At 38.1% G+C, this 19,638-nt stretch overlaps 1 protein-coding gene across 2 annotated transcripts in view; it reads right to left on the reverse strand.

Annotated features, from left to right (window-relative positions):
* LOC126336710 (zinc finger protein 501-like) overlaps positions 1 to 19,638 on the reverse strand; it is a 99,984-nt gene that overhangs the window by 42,069 nt on the left and 38,277 nt on the right. For both annotated transcript variants that reach the window (XM_050000679.1, XM_050000678.1), the window contains one exon: positions 14,774 to 14,947. In XM_050000679.1, coding sequence (XP_049856636.1) covers positions 14,774 to 14,947 — 174 coding nt within the window. The remainder of the gene's footprint in view (positions 1 to 14,773; positions 14,948 to 19,638) is intronic.

Here is a 19,638-nt window from a genome sequence, read left to right on the forward strand (position 1 = left end):
CGTTACTTTCAAAGAAAATATCCTTTTACGTAAGTTGAACTATGTGCGAGAATGTACCATGAATTTATTAAAATCACAGAGCGTTTGACTCTCGCTTAAAAATCAACTTTTTGAAAACAAGCCATTTAGAAGAATTTCGAACCCTGAAGATCAGACATTTATGTCATTATTAAAAATTTTACTGGCACATTTGTGTGATACATCTTAAAGTGTAACATGCGCAAAAAATATCAACATTACGTGTGAAAGCTTAGCTTCTATTGCAGTTTATTAACCTTAGAGACCAATATTATATGCGAAAGCTTTGCTTTTCTTGTAGCTACACTATGTATATTAGCTTAAACTGGTTACTTTCCCTGTTTGTGCACGTTCATACTACTTAACAGTGATGTTGCTGTTGGCTGACTACATCACGTGTACTATGCTCTGAACATCCGCTGTCATCGGCTGGCGAGATCACGTGACATGAGCTAAGACTGGCGTACAAAAGCTCATCGCAAATGATTCGGAAAGTAACATGCAGTGTTTGGTGGAATTTCAGTGTATACTTTCGTAATACGAAAACAGCAGCGGACATGTTGCTACACATGGAAGATGTTTCCAAAACCTGTCTTTTCCCCTGAGTTTCGTTTTCTAAAGTGCCGGGAAATTCTACGCCCGTGTATAAAACCATAACAATTCAAAGTATTGAGAAGGAAATATACTGTCACTTAACACGGAAAAAGCATTTTTTCACCCGGGAGAAAGTGTATTTTTAACCGGGCAATCCGGGATTTTTTTTCTTGTCTGCATATATACCCTGAAAACGTAAGAGACGTCGTACTTCAGACAGGTGGAATATATATATATGCTGCAGTTCCACTGGAAGATCACGCTTTCAACATGAAGGGACCAAGAAGGCAGGTCATGCCCCAGGGCCACCTGCTGCCACGCGTTGCAAGGATATGGCATCAACATATATTGGTTCTAAGGCAAGGTGGGTAGGGTGTGGGGTCTGGAGGCAAAGGGGTCACCAGGAACACCACCTCGGCTCCAGAGGCAAAACATGAGGGGCCCAGCAGCCACCAGAATTGCTTTCTTCTTGGGGACTACTTCTCGTCCTCCTTCTCCTCAGATGATTTAGTTGCCTGCAGGAGCTTGTCTACCCAGTTTATGGGATGGAGGAGGAATGTGAAGTCCTGTCACCCAGACTCTGTGGCGCCTTCAGTCACTGGGTGGTATCTAGTCTCAGTAGATTCCTGGGAATGAAGCATCCCAAGGGAACCCTTCCTGCTAAGAGATGTCGAAGGACGACGTTGCTTCTCTGGCCAAGGTTGGGGACTGACATCCCCAGCAGGTGGGGAGTCAACAATCCCAAATGGTTTGGGTAGAAGCAGTAGGAGGAGGACCCCAACTACCAGATTAGCGGGTGTAGTCAAACGGAGAACCCGGCATACAAAACATGGAAGGTGATGGTACAGTCACAAGAGACGATGACATTGTCACAGCCATAACATACGTTGTCGTTGTCGTCATCATCATCTTGGATTTTCTCTTTGAAGACTGTAGCAGTTTAGTTAACAGAAGAAATGCTCCCCGCAACTGACACAGAAAGGGGTGGAGAAGTGGGGTGGGGTGGGGTGAGTGATGGCAGGCGGCATAAAGATGTTTGTGTGGAATTGATGTCCACAATGTCTACAGATGGGACTGGTGTTGCAATATGGAGACATGTGCTTGTATCTGCATGGGATGGGAAACATACGTTTCACATCAACACACTATGGCTTTGACATTTTCAGGCAATGAGTTGCCTTCAGAGACCAAGATGAAGACTCCAGAATCAAATCTATCAACCTTTGATCCCTGACTGACACTTTAACTCACCAGTTTAACTCATATTAATAAGAACTGAGCGAGTTAAATTGATGACAGGTCTACTGATTTTAAAATAATGAGGCACACAATATTATCCTTTCAGAATAACTGGCTTGGCTTTGTATCTTCATGACCATGAAAGTTTAAGTGTGATGATTTAATTTGCACTGGTCAATTGCAGTGGAAGGTACCATATTGAGACTGTTTTTTTTGGGTGGGGGGATTAAGTAACAGGAATGTCACCCAGTTTGTCACAGGCAAGCAGTGCCTGTAACAGAGCAGAGGATGATGATTGAATATGAAATGAAACATTTTTCCATTTTTGAAATCACTGTCACTTCCTCAAACTTGTTCTCATGGTGAACAAAAATGAATAAAGGCTTCATAGTCAAAAAAGAAATCTCTACCAGTCCTAAGGCAAACTAAGTATTGGGGGGGCCTATTTTTTTCCCTTGTCTCTTAGCCCTATGTTCCTCCCATGCCACAGCCAGGGAGGAAGCATTTTGGTGTCATATCTATTCACATTGTAATAAGTCTTTCTTCAGAAGAGACGGTTGTGTTTTTATTGCTTCAGGGCACAAAACAGTTGAAGTCATATGTGCTCATATCACAACTTTAAATGGTCAATTACTGGATGAAGTTGAAGTCAGTAATACTAAGAGCTAATCGACTGGAATAGAGGGATAGCTACAAATGATCATTCCCCTTTGAGGAGGACACTTACTTGGTTGAAAATTATATTTCTTTCATCATATTGAAACGATGAATAAAAAGTAAAATGTAATCTACAGTATGTGCTGTATCTGCTAAAATAATCTGATAATTCAGATGGCAAATACATTAAAATGTATGAGGGAGGACCAACAGTTTTGTATAGAGCGTGGGCTCCCAGAATTTAGTGGTTTTGACAAATGTAAGAGCAACAGGACTAAGATCTAAGGACGGTGGAAGAAACTCCTTATGTTACCAGAAGTCCAGACAGTTTTTTCGGTGGAAAAGTGGAAGCCATTGTTGATGCTCCATGAGTAAAGATGTTTGAGACATCACTGCAAGCATCACACAAGTTAACACATCTGCTGAGAGCTGCAGTAGATAGCAAAGTCAATTCAGAAGAAATTGTTGGAGCCCTATGGCCACCAGTGGAAGAAAGTTTGATACCCTTTATTTGCGAGTCACTCGCCACTCTGAATGAGGGCTTTCCCCATGGACGCCACCCAACCACAGCAGCAACTACCTGGCCATTAAACTTGCTGGCTATCAAAATAATAATTGAATGATGATGTGGTGGCCCTCAGCTACATACCCTCCGACTCAACATTGAAATATTGAAAGTTTTAGCTGGTTTCGTTGTCTAGGTGCTGCGATACGTAGTTGCTGCATTACAGATCAAATACTGCTGTGTCTACAGTAAACGATAAGAATACACACATGAATTGAATGGTCGAAGGTTTCTATCACTTGGCAATTGCGAATTATGAAACTAACATATAAATAGATAAATGAAAGATTGCTATTAAATAAAATCTGCAGGTACTATCCTAACGACTTTAAATGATGAGTACAACAGTATAAGCACTTTCGAGAATGCGGTATATTTCCGCAAAACACTTATTAGTGTCGATGGTCCAGCAATTAAATAAAATATGTTGAATAACAGGGAAACAATAGATTCCTACTTTACGTAATTAGTTATGAACAACAAAACAGCTTGTGAGATATTTGCTTCTAAATGTATACTACAACTTCACTGCAGAAGCCACAGAAATAACACAAGAGCACAGGCTAGCACTCCAAAATATTTCCATCCTCCGCGACCATGCGCAAACTGCTCCACTATCCAATTTTTCTGCCAACGCCACATCCGTTGTGTCCAGCACTTCCCATGTCCTGTGCGACCTACCCCGCGCCGCACTGCCCAGAACTCCCCCATCTCCTCTTCTCCGGAAACGATGCTTCTCCCCAACCTCCATACGTCTCTCTCTCTTAGTAACAAGGGCTGTGATTGGCTAGAGGCTCCATGTCTCCAAGCCAATGTGCACTCACAAGCATATTGAAACACATACCAAATACTGGATTTACATTTAAATAACTTTAAATTAAATAAATAAATAACTTTAAATTAAATAAATATTCCTATGTCTGGACCATACACATGCTCTAACACGCATTATTAGATACATAAATAAATTATATAAACATATATCAAAGGAATAGAACATAAGGTAGGCCAATAGCCTAATGTCTCTGTGCTTTTTAAAACACAGTAAATATTTAACCAATTTCTTCATGAATAGCATATATCGGATATAAATATATTTATAAGCATGCTGATACCGTTGTTTCATGTAACTGTGGAGTGCTTATAGCCTGACATGATAGATATTAATCGGCCATTTTGACCTCCAACAACTCAAGTACTATTCAGGTTACACGCCTGTAGCTTATACCAATTTAGGTTTACACCAATAGCTTTCTAAAGACACGTTAGATGAACCGTTTAGATTTCGGAACTTCTTTGCTGGGTGTTACTTGTATAATTTACAGTCAGATACTAAACTTTTAACTAATAAATATATTGAAAATCTGATTACACCATCAGAATTGTTGTGCAAATAATAGTAATGTACATGTTTCTTTTTGAGGTATCACGATTCATCTGGCTACTGTTAATTCCTATATGAAGTGTGAAATGTCTGCCATTAAGGTTTCACGAAGTCCGCCATCTTTGGCCCTCCCGGCATGTCTCCATCAACACAGCGTCACCATGGAATTCCCAGCCACATGGCTGGACTGGCCATTGTGCGGCGTCACGCGGCTGCTAAGCTAACTTTCGGCACCACATGGTGGCTGCCGGGCTGCGACCCACCAAGAGGCCCCAAGTTTGGCCACGCTATCTCCGAACTTAGAATACTTTCCGGGCACCAGCCCGCCAGTTACCTCACAAACTGTTGCCCAGAGTCTCTTTGCCCCACCCATGACAGGCACATACTCTTAGGTATTTGTGGGGAGTTTCCAGTTCAGGTACCAACAGTGTGAACCCTGGGTGGTTAGAGGGCTATTACTGTGAAGGTACTTGACTTTTCAAAGTGGAATGGCTACCTTGCTGGGTGTACTACTTTTACCAGAAAGGAAAGGTGCAAAGATAGAGCACCCCCTCCCATAAATGATCCACACTAATGTGAAATTTTGAAGAGAAACAGCAGGTTGTATCCAACAATGGTGACCATTCACTTCAGAATGAAAAGTTGTAGAAAGTGCTGGAAGGAAAGAAAATGAGTATACAAAATCACAAACCAAATCCAAGTGATGTTGGCACCAAAGAGACCATACAGTGGAAATGTAGAGGAGAAAGAATAGTAGAAGGATAGACTTGCTGCACAGAAAAGGAAAGAGCTCTATGAAGGCCAGTGCCTCAGGTTGGCCAAGCAAGTGCTTGTAGGAGTTGTGAACCACCGCGGGGATTGGGGGTTCCTGAATTGTATGCACATACCCATCATGAAACCTTCTGTCCTTATTGAATGGGCTTTGCTAGTATCAATGTTTCATGGCCTGTGTCTGTACATGATGCTAGGATACGGTGAAACTATGATGTACGCCAGATCCTAAGACAGAAACAACACAATACTTTAGTTTTAGTAGATGAAAGGTATGGCATTGCACCACAGTTAATGACACCATCTCAGAATCCACAAACACTTGAGAAGTGGGCCTCATCTCACTCCAAGGAAAGTCTCATAACCAACTGGTGTTTTGGACAGATAAAAAGTGACTCACAGTTCTGCAAAACAAAATAACATATGCTCAAACAAAAATCCCGAATGTAATCATAGCCAGTTTTGTTTTGAATCATTTTATAAAACAGACAGGGGATGAAGATTTTGAGGCACCTAATGACAACGACAATAAACTTCCCAGTAATGAGAGTTGAAGGAGCATCAAACATATGTATCTGTGGTACGAACAAAATATGAGAAATGGTTACTACCATACGCAACCTGTAGTGTGTGGGGGATTTGTTCCCAATTTTTTAAGAATTGACCTAATTTGTGTAATTCCGTATTATTCTGATTTTTTCTGGAACTCAGATATGTCAGATATTATGGCAAATAAGTGCACAAATTGTTTAACCTGCGAAATTTCAAACTGAAACATGTTACTCTTCTTTTTTCACTGAAAAGAAATTTGTATTGAATCATTTCTTTAAGAAGCTATGGAGCTGTGTAAACGAAGAATGTAAACAAACATTTAATTAAGAAAATGTTTTAATTAATAAAAAAACAGTGTTCTATCATTACATCAGAAATAGGAATTTATTTTTCCTCGTATTCCTCTCTCATCGATTTCCACTGTTTCCTCTTCAGTAAGTCTACCTGGAATGACAAAATCAGTCCCTGCAATTCTGCATTTAATAAATTGATTATCTTCTTGGCCCCCTGCTTAACAGCTGCCATTACTGTGCTTTCTGAGGACCCAAAACAGGTGAGGATGCCAAAGCAGCTATTATTATGAATGGACCAACTAAAGCTGAAGTGTCTTCAATTAAAATTTGTGAATGTTGCAAAAAGACTGTGTCGCAAAATAAGTAGTCAGAATCATTCTGCTCTACATATTCCAAACTAGTCTCTGGGGGGAAGAAAGACTGGTAGAGGTAGAAGCCACTACTACAGGAGCTTCTAAAACAAATAAAAAGCAAGAATACTAGTGCAAGATTGTAAGATTTGAGCAGAAATGGGGAGGAGTTTGTCCAATTTTATGCATGCCTCACTGTACTAGTTTTACTGTTAAGTGATACAATATTATATGACTTTACCAAATATTGTGTCATTTCCACAGAATAAAACTAAATAGTTTGCCAATTCATAATGTCAAAGTGTTAAGCACTTGACAAGAAAATCTGGTTAAGTGCAGCCAGGATTCACACACACTGAGGCTCCATACAAACTCAGCTCCGAAAACAGTTCTTCCCATTTTGTAGGGATCCGTACCTCTGTCGGTAAAAACGGAATCCTTATAGGATCACACTGTTGTCTGTCTGTATGTCTCTCTGTCCATCTATTAAGACACCTTTTTCTCAGGAATGGATAGACCTATAAAGTTGAAATTTATATCACTTACCAAGGTCTATGGTCTCTAAAAATTTAAGCTTCTTAGTGGTTCTCAAAGTGTTTGCCAGGGAGCACTGGTGCACCCTGTAATATTTTGGAAAAACATATGTCCAAATATAAAAGAAAATATAGCTACTCAATTTTATCCATTTGACAACAGGTGTAATACGGAACAAGTCCTTCAGTTTTGTCGAATAGTTCAGTTTGGTTAAGGAAATAAGGTGGCTTATTCTCCTTGTAGTGTTGACAGCATTCGGAATGTTTCATGCTGACTGTCTTCTCTCTTGCACTGCTGCTAATCTTAGCTATCCATCAGTAGCACCTGTGTGGGAACTGGACAAAGGTATTTCAAAAATAATGAGTGATGATAAAGCCATTGCTGGCCCATCGAGGTCCTCCCTTACACCACTGAGAAGTGTAAGGAATTCCAGGAAAAATGTAATTCGCATTGGGGTGAGAAAAATAATTATTCAGATGGGAAAAATATATTAAAAAACAAAGATTCCAAGACTTACCAAGCTGGAAAGTGCCGGTAGACAGGCACAATAAAATAACACACAAACACACACAAAATTTCTAGCTTTCGCAACCAGCGGTTGCTTCTTCAGGAAAGAGGGAAGGAGAGTGAAAGACGAAAGGATGTGGGTTTTAAGGGAGAGGGTAAGGAGTCATTCCAATCCCGGGAGCGGAAAGACTTACCTTAGGGGGAAAAAAGGATAGGTATATACATGCGCGTGCGCACACACACACACACACACACACACACACACACACACACATATATATATATATATATATATATATATATATATATATATATATATATATATATATATATACAGAAACAAGCAGACATCATATATAAAGAAACATTCCACATGGGAAAAATATATTAAAAACAAAGATTCCAAGTCTTACCAAGCGGGAAAGCCTATATACCGGCGCTTTCCCGCTTGGTAAGTCTTGATATTCACGGTAAAGTTTGGTGTGGCCAACACAGCAACCGATTTGATGTTTTGTAAAAAAACTTGCAGTCCAAGAATGCAACCATGGATTGTAAGTTTCTTAAAACACAATGCTTCATGGCCATTCGTAATTAATAAATGCCTCAAATGCCATTTTCTTTAATTCCTTGCACTAGAACTGCATTACAACAGCCATACCTTAATTTCACAATTTTTAATAGAAATAATTTGCTTTTAGCGATCCCTTTCTACTTTTGTGTGTACCTGTATTAGTCACTGGTCAGTACCAGGTGCACAGGCATCCGTGGATGACTAGCATTGGTTGTGAAATTTTCCTAACCATCCCCCCCCCCCCCCCCCCCCCCTCACCAGCCTTCACCCTGTAGGCGCCATGCAAATTATTTTTGCTCACCTCGTTCCATGCCTTCTTTCCATAACCAAACGGTACGACACTTGTATTGTTCTTAAAGTTTGTAAATAATTATGGAGTTAATCCACAGGGTTGTCAAGCATTAATGGATTTCTGGTCAGATCTATACATTCAGAATCAGGGGAAAACTGTGAAAACATACTTGATGACTGAAGGGTTTTTCCGACAGAAACTCTTAACGGATATTATATGATCGTGTTGGGCTTTAGTTTTGCAGTTGTTCTGCCTATGGACTATGTTCTTTTATGATGGTAGCCATGCTGAAATTAAACCTTGTGCACTGTACATGTGATCACAACTTGTCCACAGAATCAGAAGGTTTCGTGTCGTTCCCAGTGATTGCGAATCTATTCCACCTTACTCCGAGTAGTGCTGCAACAGCACATAGGAAGTGAATTGCATATTATTATTATTATTATTATTATTGCCCATTTGACCAAGTTAGGTACTGCAACAGTGTGTCAAAAGATTATAAATAACATTCGCTTGAGCTGTCTGTGACTAAAAAAAATTCATTTCATTTTCTTTGCTACAGATGAGTAGCACATGTGAACATGGACTGTCATTGTTCATGAAGCCTTGCTACTTCCGAGTGTAATTTCCAGTGCAGTTCAGTGATTCAACTATTTCATGACAGAAGCATGGTTAATGGAAGTTGAAAATTATTGTTGGCAGCACTGTTAACCCATGGAGGAACAAGAATCCAGACCCAGAAAGAAAACACATTTCCATTGTTGTGCACATTTTTGTGTACAACATACTGCTAATTTTGAAAGTGCTAGAAGTAAGTCTCATATGCATAATACAACTGAATAAAACAGACAGATTTCTGAAAAACATGCATGATTATTAGATTAGATTAGTACTTGATCCATAGATCATGAATACAACACTTCGTAATGATGTGGAACGTGTGAGGTTAATAAAAGGTGTCTGTACAACATATTACATTAGACAAAATATTATATGACATTCAATAACTTTTTTGTGGGGGTTGGGAAATTACCCACTTACTATATCCAAAAATTCATCTAATGAGTAGAAGGAGTTGCCATTAAGAAATTCTTTTAATATCCTTTTAAATGCTATATGGCTATCTGTCAGATTTTTGATGCTATAAGGTAAGTGAGCGAAGACTTTTGTGGCAGCATAATTTACCCCCTTCCGAGCCAAAGTTAGATTTAACCTTGAGTAGTGAATACCATCCTTTCTCCTAGTGTTGTAGCCATGTACACTGCTATTACTTTTGAATTCGTTTGGATTGTTAATAACAAATTTCATAAGTGTTTATAAATAAGTGTCTGCAGGATGATCTTGGATGAGCTCAGCAATTATTCTGATTACATCCTTTTGTGCAATGAACATTCTTTTAATCAATGATGAATTACCCCAGAATATGATGTCATACGAAAGCAGAGAATGAAAAAAAGGCGTGGTAAGCTAATTTACGCAGATGTACATCGCCAAAATTTGCAATGACCCTAATAGTATAAGTAGCTGAACTCAAATGTTTCAGTAGATCCTCAGTGTGTTTTTTCCAGTTCAACCCCTCATCAATGCATACACCTAGAAATTTTGAATATTCTACCTTAGCTACCGATTTCTGATTGAAGTCTATATTTATTAATGGGGTCATTCCATTTATTGTGTGGAACTGTATATACTGTGTTTTGTCAAAGTTTAATGAGAGCCCATTTGTAGAGAACCACTTAATGATTTTCTGAAAACCAGTTAATTCTTGTCTGTCAGGTGTGATAGCTATACTTTTATACATGCCATCGCAGAATCCAATTCTGGAATTGAACAAACGCTAAGTGCAATTAAAAAAAGCAAAACAGCGGCCTACTCATAATTACAATGGAAGATACTTAAGCTATAGCTTCACTTTGACTGGAAGTGAAGATTATCCTTTCCAACTACGTTTAGTGTGTGTGTATAAAATGCCAAATGAATCTCTGCTTCCTAGTAAACTGAGCAAACATTTTAAAACAATGCATTCACATTTGCAAGATAAACCCGTAAGGTATTTTGAGAGTTTGTCTTAACAGCAAATTCTTTTAAAAGTGTTATGTCTGTTACTGATAAAGCTCTGATCGCTTCCTAACAAGCCTCTGAACTATTAGCACAAGAGTGTAAAAGTTCATATTATAGGTGAGTCACATTTTTCTGCCTGCTTGCAAAGAAATGGTGATGACGATGCTAGGAAATGAAGCAGCTATGAAAGTAAGCAAGATTCGTTTGTCAAATGATACAGTACACAGGCGTTCTAACATTTTGACGACACGAGAAGCGGTGCAAAACTGGATTGCATTCACATTTCTCGCCTCACTCTCTACAGATGATTTACGTGATGTGACTAGCCAATCCTCTTCTCTGGGTATTCAGCTACATCGATCTCCCAAGAGCTTCTTCTCTGACGATTTTCACTGGTTATTGGAATGAATTAGACTTTTTCTCTATTCTTGACATAATTGGGTACTCGATGAATACGTTCAGTTCAATCATAATATATTTTCAACTTTCACAGACAACAATTTCTGCAAGTCAACGTAGTCATTAAACATTACACTCTGTTAAACGTATTTATAATAACATTGATCTAACAATCAAATGATTTATGGACATCACATATGTCTTGCCTTGTACAGAGCTAAGACATGAAGTAAGTTACTAGCGGCAAACATTTGTCGTCGCCAGTGGACTGCCACTCTTACAGTCTTCTCATAACAAACTTCCAACCTGCACACAGAAACAGGTGGCGCAGTAAATACGCTTCCACTCTCACACTTATATTTAAAATATTGTGTGTTCAAGATAGTGTAAGGACGAGTGGTTCTTGAATTTACACGGATATTCTCAAAGCACTAAATATCCCTTCCTTCAGCTCAAACACGTGATATTTTATACACAATCAGCATGTAAATTAATATCACATAGGATAACACTTCATTTCTCAACAATACATCTTTTTCTATTAATAATTGTAAATACTCTTGTTCTTATTGCCTGGTCATTCCTTTTTTCCATTTTACTAAAATTACAAAATGTGAACCTTTCAATCCATGTTGGAGTTAGCTATTGCAATATCTAAAAATCACGAGGACCAACTTTTTCTGTTTCTACTCTTTTTCCAATCATAAATTCCAGGTGTACTTCACCCATGAGTAATCTACTGCTTGTTCCAACTTTCCGTAACTACCTTTCCTAAGTATGTACTTATTCATTACTTATTGTAGTTTGGAGCAATTCTGGGTAAAATGAAAGTGTTCCTTTTTTGTGGACATTTTTAGACATAAAAGGCTGGTGATGCATAAAATTAAAACTTACCAGACTAAGTCCTATAAATCGTGTGACTTCTGTTATGATACTGTCCTTTTCCCCTTTAGGAACAGTACCTATAACTCACATATGGGTTGACCCTATGAGTGCACTCCCTCCTTCCGTTTCAGTAGGTACGCCCCCTCTTAATTCCTATTCTCCTATGATACAGGTCAGTCCCCTTCTTGGTGCCTCTGTCTGCACAGTATAGGTCAGCCTTTCTTAGGTCTGCCTATCTGCACCCCTCTTATCCTTCCTGAGTAGGCATCATGGTTCATTGCCCTAGTATACATCTTTATTTACACTATAATTAAATGTTTTCTGGTAATGTTGAAATCTATTTTACACCTCATCTTCACTTTCTAAAACTCCATCTAATACTCTAGAGTCCTCTTCCACTGCTCACTTCTATCATATAAGCAAATACTATGCCTACACAAATTGTTCAACTCATAGCATATGCTATGTCTACCTGTATTAACCAACTCTTAGTAGATACTATGTCTATACATAATGATCAAGTCCCACTACTCTGCAACTCATCAGAGTATTTGCTACCCTGACTTTTCTCAAATGGTTATCATGATTAACTCCAATTTGGCTTTTCTCTGTTTTATAATACTACCCCAGCTCTCCTGCTCCTGTCTCTCTAGGTCCATGGGTTGATTGCTATCCTCCTTTCTTTGTATACCTGTATGTATATATAAGAAGTGACGAGGGGGGGGGGGGGGGGCGGGGGAGAATTATGGAATGATGTAGAAACGATGCTTATAAAAACAATGTAATGTGTGCATCTACCCAGATGTACATATGTACATCTATCCTTATTCCCCTACATCCCTTTGCAATTCTGACATCGCTTCAGTTTTCTAATTTGTAATTTTTGTGTTTGTGTTTAAGGGTATCTTTGTGTGTGTGTTGATGTGTGTTTGTGCAGCCTGATTCTTCGGCCTACTTATATGAAATAAGTTGTAGGTTATCGGAAGCCAAGGAAAATGGAAAATAAGGTCTTCTGCGATAGAAGTAGCTGAATATGGAAAGAGGGAAAGATAGATAGGTACTCAAATGACAAGTAAGAAAGGATAAAGTAGAAATGATTGCTAAGTTGTCTGAGACTGCAGTAATGTGTGTTCGAGTTGCATTTGCACGTGTGTGTGTGTGTGTGTGTGTGTGTGTGTGTGTGTGTGTGTGTGTGTGTGTGTGTGGGTGGGGGGGGGTCTAGTTTTGACGAAGGCCCCAATGGTTGAAAGCTCTATTTGTAACAATTTTTGTTGTGCCTCTCTGCGACTCAGTATTTCCGCTATATGGTGAGTAGCAACTTTCCTTTTCATAATATTGTTACAATACATCCTGGATTTTCAATTTTTTGATTTTTGTTTAAACTATTTGACTGCTTTTATCTTAAAATTAGTTGTACAATTTTACAAATATATGTCGATGGCAGTATGAGTAATTTCTATCTTTTTAATGTCCCTTTGCATGAGACATTATATTTGAGATTGCAACAAATCCGAACTGTTTTTTATTGAAGGATTAATACTATATTTATGTGCTTGGCAATAGCACACATCCTTACTTAAAATTCCACATGTGAGGTATGGGTACACTAGTATGAAATGTACCATTTACATTGATCACAATTCATAACTTCTGACACTGTTCTCACTACATAAACAGATTTTCTTAAATTTAGGCATACAAGACTGATGTGATGTTCCAAAGACAGATGTTTAACACTGCACCAAGGAAGACAGTTGTGTCACTCAATTTTACTTCTGTACCATCTTCAGACACAACATCCCATGGCATAGGGCTATCATATGTTTTTGGTAATATCTAGGGTTTTAAAATTTAATAACTGGTGGGGATGTCGTTAAATTTTAGACCTACATGTTCAACATTGTATTTTTAAACATTCTTTTATGGTCATGTCCCTCTCAGTCAACCTTTGAGCAAGTGCTGTCATCAATGGGGAGGCATGACTATCAGTTTCACTCATTCATTAAGATACACAATAGTGGCAATGTATTTATGTTGTATCTGGGTGTCAAGTACTTCTTCTACACATTTTTAATCATTTTATCTCTATTCGGTTTTTAGCCTCATCAGTCAGCAATGAACAAAACGAAATGTGTGTTTAATGTTAACTTGCAACAGGAATACAATTTCTTTGAAGTCTCAAAATTAATTCAGAACTTCCTTGTTATCAGTTTTACGATTTACTTAAAGGAGGCAAACCAATTCTGGAAAAAAAAGTCATGACTAGTGAAAAATACAAGTGAATAAATAAAGTTTAATGTTTCAGTAAATTGTTAAATTTTTTTAATAATTTCAAAGATATGTCCCGGGTTGGACCTAGAACCTCATGAAAAATTACATCTAATGCTCATGACAGATCTAAGAACAAACATGTCATCCTTTTTTTGTTGCCTGATTTCATTAATACTGAATTACTTGTTTAAATATGGCACTTTTTTTAAGATGTTATTTTTATTTGATATGATAACTTTCTAAACTCAGTGCTATAACTTTTTTAAATACTTAAGATTTGAATTTAACTGACTGGTCAGTGGTTTTCAGCTTTGTCAATCTTATGCTTCTTGTGATATGGCTTGACAATTGTGACTTAATTCAGATGGAAATACACATTTATTAATTTTTATTGAAGAGGTGAACCACAATGGTGTGTGTGTGTGTGTGTGTAGGGGGGTAGGGGTCTATTTTTGACAAAGGCCTTACTGGCCTGAGTTGCAACTTTCCTTTTCATGATAATGTTACATTCCATCCTGGATTTTCTATTGTTTGATTACACTATACTGAGAAATGTTCAAGAACGAGCTTTAGATGATGACTCATGGAATATACTAGTATCCTGTAACTATCCCTCCCAGAGAGACAGTGAGGACAACATTACATTAATTACAGCAAGCACACAGACATTTGAACAGTCATTCTCTTAACACTTGATAAGTGACTAGGGATCTAAAACCTATTTTCATTTTAAGCATCTTTTACTACTGCACGCACAGTATATGGATCAACATTCTTTGTTGTTCTGATATGAAGGAAGATTGATAGAGAAAGAAAATTTGATTATTTACCTTACATACAAGGTTATGATTTGGACGGTGTACTTCTCTCTTGTGTCTAGTAAGAAGGTGTCTTTGTGAAAAAATTTTCCCACAGTCTCCACAAACCAAAGTCCGACACTCAGCTTCTTCTGGCACACTTGATCCAGAGGCATTATCTTCACCAGAGAGGTTACTCTCACAATCCTGTAGAGGAAATTAATGAGATTTCCAGATTATTCTGAACTATATATCTCAGTACTCAGAAAATCTATGAAAAAATAAATTAACAGTCATTCTTGATAGTACTGCAACATAGTATGACACAAGCTACAAATGCAACTTCAAAAAACAATGAAACACCCATGCGAGTTAAGACATAGTAATACATATTTTTTTAAAAAAGACTCTATACACAAGCAGCACATATTTGTGGAAATACCTACCTATTAAAACCTACTGGCAGCAAGGATCAAGCTTTACTAACATGATATAAGCTAACATACGACTGTCATAATCTGAGGTTGAGAAATAAGTGAACACAGATGCGACAAAAAAAAACTAAGCCAACGAAAGGTAAAACCAAAATGGCACAGGTGATTAATAAAACAGCAGAGGTGTTGAGTCTTTCCCAACCAAATATTATGTAGGAAGACATTAAGGATAAAAATCAATATTCTATGCGCAACATATAAGTAGGAGTCCAATAAAAGGAAAAAAAAAAAAAAATAACAACTCTCATATTCTTCTGCAGACAATGTATATGTTCCCATGTTGTATTTTAATAAATTTCATTTGAGGACCAAGTAGAAAGAACACATTTTCATGTAACTATGTCTCGTTTTCCAATGTGAGTGTGAAGTAATTCTAACAAGTTCTTAAAAGTTTGACTGTACATTCAGAAAAAGCTCATGTAATAATCAAGTTCTGAGTATAATATTTCCTTTAGCAGATTTTCAAGGGTACATTTATTTCTCAACTTCAACCATTCCTTGAGTGTCTTTTTTCTTCTTCTATGTATTTCTTCTTCTTTTTCTTCTTTAAACACAGTGCAAAAGCCAATAAAACAAATGCTTTGTCAGCATAATTACTCCCAGTAGTGTCCAAATTCTTCATGACATGATATGCAGAACTGCTTCAAAAGTGACATTACATTTGACAAACTTTGTTGGTACATCTCGTTTGCATGGCTCAACAACACAAATGGCTGTATGGAAGTTTAACATGGCGTTGCTATGTTGTTGTTGTTGTTGTGAACAGCTGAAAGTATGAGGAAACTGTGTTTCCCAAGAACATGCAACTATACTGTATGTGGATATGTGAAGTTTGGGTCAGTGTAAAAGTTCATAGCGACTTTCCAAAATTAAGATAAAAACGACAGATATACATAGCAGTGACTTTCGTCACCAATAATATATTATCCTTCACTTTTTACAACTGCATGCTAATGCTGGGGTAACTGCAGAAATCGTGTAGTTTTGAGGGAAAGAACTTATCGAGCTACATTCAGAGCATCCGAAATGGAAGTTCCTTGAAGGTTGTTTAACAGAAAGTGAAAAATCTGAAGATCAGGTGAATAAGGTGGGTGCAGAATGACTTCCCAATCCAACTCCTGTACAGCATTTCCTGTCAGTCTACCAGAACGTGGGCATGCATTATTGTGGAGTAGCTTCACTTCAAGCAACCTTTCTGACAATTGTTCTTGGACTACTTTTACAAGATTTCAGCAGTTATGGTTACACCTTGAAGAAGCAGTTCGAAATACACCACACTGCTGCTGTTCCGCTAGATACATAACATTACCTTGTGCAGATGCACGCAAGTCTTTGTACAGGGAATTGCTGCTTTGCTTGGGCTCAACCATTTCTTTCTTTTTAATTATCTTTTGTGGATGCACACAGGTCTTTTTACAGGGAGTTTCTGCTTTCTTTGGTCTCAAACATTCTTTTCTTTTCCATATGTTAGCATAAAGACACCGTTAATCATCACCGGTGCAGGATAGGAATGGTCAGTGTTGTTCATGAACAACTGATGATGAAACAGTACAGATGAACATATGGCCACCCACTGGTTTCTGTGATTTTGCCTTAGGGCATGCAGTACCTGTACACATGATCTTTGAACCTTCTCCATTGCATGGAGATGTCACACAATGGTGGAATGATCACAGTTCACCACATTTGTCAGTTCTCAAGCACAACGATCAGTGTGGAGTAATACATTTAAATGGTCCCTCCTTAAAATGAGAAAGCCATTTCCCTGCTGTGTTCTGTCTAATGGCATTATCCCCATACATGGTTTCACTGTTTCTGGCTGCCTCTGCAGCTGTAACCCTCTACTGGACTCAAACAGAAGAATACATTGTAAATGTTTTGATTTCTCCACTTGGCACTCCATTTTCCAGCACCCACAGCTCCATGCACTATCTCCTAACGACAAAATGACAACGTGCAAACTCGAACAGCAAAAGCGAATTACAAATAAAAAAATAACAACTGATAAATAAACACGTAGCAACTAAAACATCAACACGCAAAACAAAAACACTAAAAATTATGCACCAACCTAGTATTATGATTTGTCCATAACTATCATGAATTCTAGGCTATTATTATAGAAGCCTCTGCTAAAATTACAGAATTTGTTGTTTGGTTTATTTTAGCAGTTTGACAACAAAATATTTCTTGTTTGGTCATTTTTTTGAACCAGTACTGTTTCAGAAGCAATGCAATAACATTTTATCATCTGTTTAGCACAAACTATATAACATACACCTAACACTGTGGGTGTGTAAACTAGTTGTTACATTGCGAACTGACGTTAACGCTGTGACACCACTATTGAGTGTAAAGCAAGTGAGTAGTATTTAAACTAACTCTTGCAGTTTTTTAGGCTCTTTTGGGCATAGGTAAACAAATATAAAGTTTAATGTAATTGTTTCTTTAAACACCATGAATACTCTGCCAGGGTAATTTTTATTACACACTTTTTTTGTATCTTCACAATTGTGTCAAAAGTCTTTTGATCATCATTAGCAACTGCAATATGTTTCTGTTTAAAGTGTTGTTTTGTACTTTCATTTGGTTTGCGTGTTACACTTTCTCCCTTTAACATAGTCTGGATAGTCTTTGCATCACTAACAGTTCTGAAGATATCTTTTATTAATACAAGAGTCATGACTGAAGTTAATCTTTTACTTCTCTGAAAACTGATCTTTTTCATACTACATTAACATTTTGCTTCAAAACAATATGTCTATTATATATTTTGAAAAACGTAACTTTGAGATCCAATTTTTAAATATCCAGCACTTTTTCTTGTCTCCCTTATTATGGGGCAAAGCATAATCTTAAATTTTCAAATGTTACAATTAGGCTTGAAACTGAGATTTTTTTTATTGTCAATTAAAATCTGAGGGTGGGGGTGCAGATCCTCCTCCTCAATTTTTTTGTCCCCATTACCCAGAGAATGTGGACTGGGGGAATGAAACAAAAGAGAAAGCAGCCTGGTAGGATTTTGCACAGAGTATAATTTGATCATTACTAACCCTTGGTTTAAGAATTATTAAAGAATGCTACATTCATGGAAGAGACCTGGAGACATCAGAGGTTTTCAGATTAATTATATAATGGTGAGACAAAGATTTCAAACCCAGATTTTAAACTAAAAATTACTTCCAGTGGAGAGGTGGATTCTGATAGTAATTTATTGACTTTGAGCTGCAGGTAACAATCAAAGAAATTGCGGAAAGATGGAGTATTAAGGAGATGGGACCTGGCCTTTGACTTAGTGACTGAAATAGGGAAAAGCAGTAAAGTAGAAGATGGAAGGAGATCTTTGATAGATGAAATAGTGAAGGCTGTGAAGAATCAAATGGGCAAAGAGATGAGGCCCAGCAGAAATCCTTGGATGACACATAATACACACATTAAAAAAAAAGTATTGTATCAACTTGGTTCAGAGAGTTCCAGAACCTGTACAGAAAATTGGAAAAGAGACCAACATAAACATCATTTCCACACTTTTTATTGCTAGTGAAAACCATACATTGCACATTGTATCACCATAAAGCGAGACCTTTAGAGGTGGTTGTCCAGATTGCTGTACACACTGGTACCTCTAATACCCAGCAGCAAGTCCTCTTGCATTGATACATGCCTGTATTCGTCATGACATACTATCCACAAGTTCATCAAGGCACTGTTGGTCCAGATTGTCCCACTCCTTAACGGCAATTTGGCATAGATCCCTCAGAGTGGTTGGTGGGTCACGTCGCCCATAAACAGCCCTTTTCAATCTATCCCAGGCATGTTCGGTGGGGTTCATGTCTGGAGAACATGCTGGCTACTCTAGTCGAGCAATGTCATTATTCTGAAGGTAGTCATTTCCAAGATGTGCACAATCGGGGCGCGAATTGTTGTCCTTGAAGACGAATGAATCGCCAATATGGTTGCACTATTGGTTGGAGAATGGCATTCATGTATCATACAGCTGTTACGGCACCTTCCATGACCACCAGTGGCATACATCAGCCCCAAATAATGTCACCCCAAAACAGCAGGGAACCTCTACCTTGCTGTACTCGTTGGACAGTGTGTCTAAGGCATTTAGCCTGACTGGGTTGACTCCAAACAGGTCTCCAATGATTGTCTCGTTGAAGGCATATGCGACACTCATCAGTGAAGAGAATGTGATGCCAATCCTGAGCAGTCCATTTGGCACGTTGTTGGGCCCATCTGTACCATACTGCATGTTGTCCTGGTTGCAAATATGGATCTCACCATGAATGTTGCGAGTGAAGTTGCGCATTATGCAGCCTACTGCATACAGTTTGAACTGTAACACGGCCTGCGGCTGCATGAGAAGCATTATTCAACATGGTGGTGTTGCTGTCAGGG

This window comes from Schistocerca gregaria, chromosome 2 (genome assembly GCF_023897955.1).
Source record: "Schistocerca gregaria isolate iqSchGreg1 chromosome 2, iqSchGreg1.2, whole genome shotgun sequence".
NCBI lineage: Eukaryota > Metazoa > Arthropoda > Insecta > Orthoptera > Acrididae > Schistocerca > Schistocerca gregaria.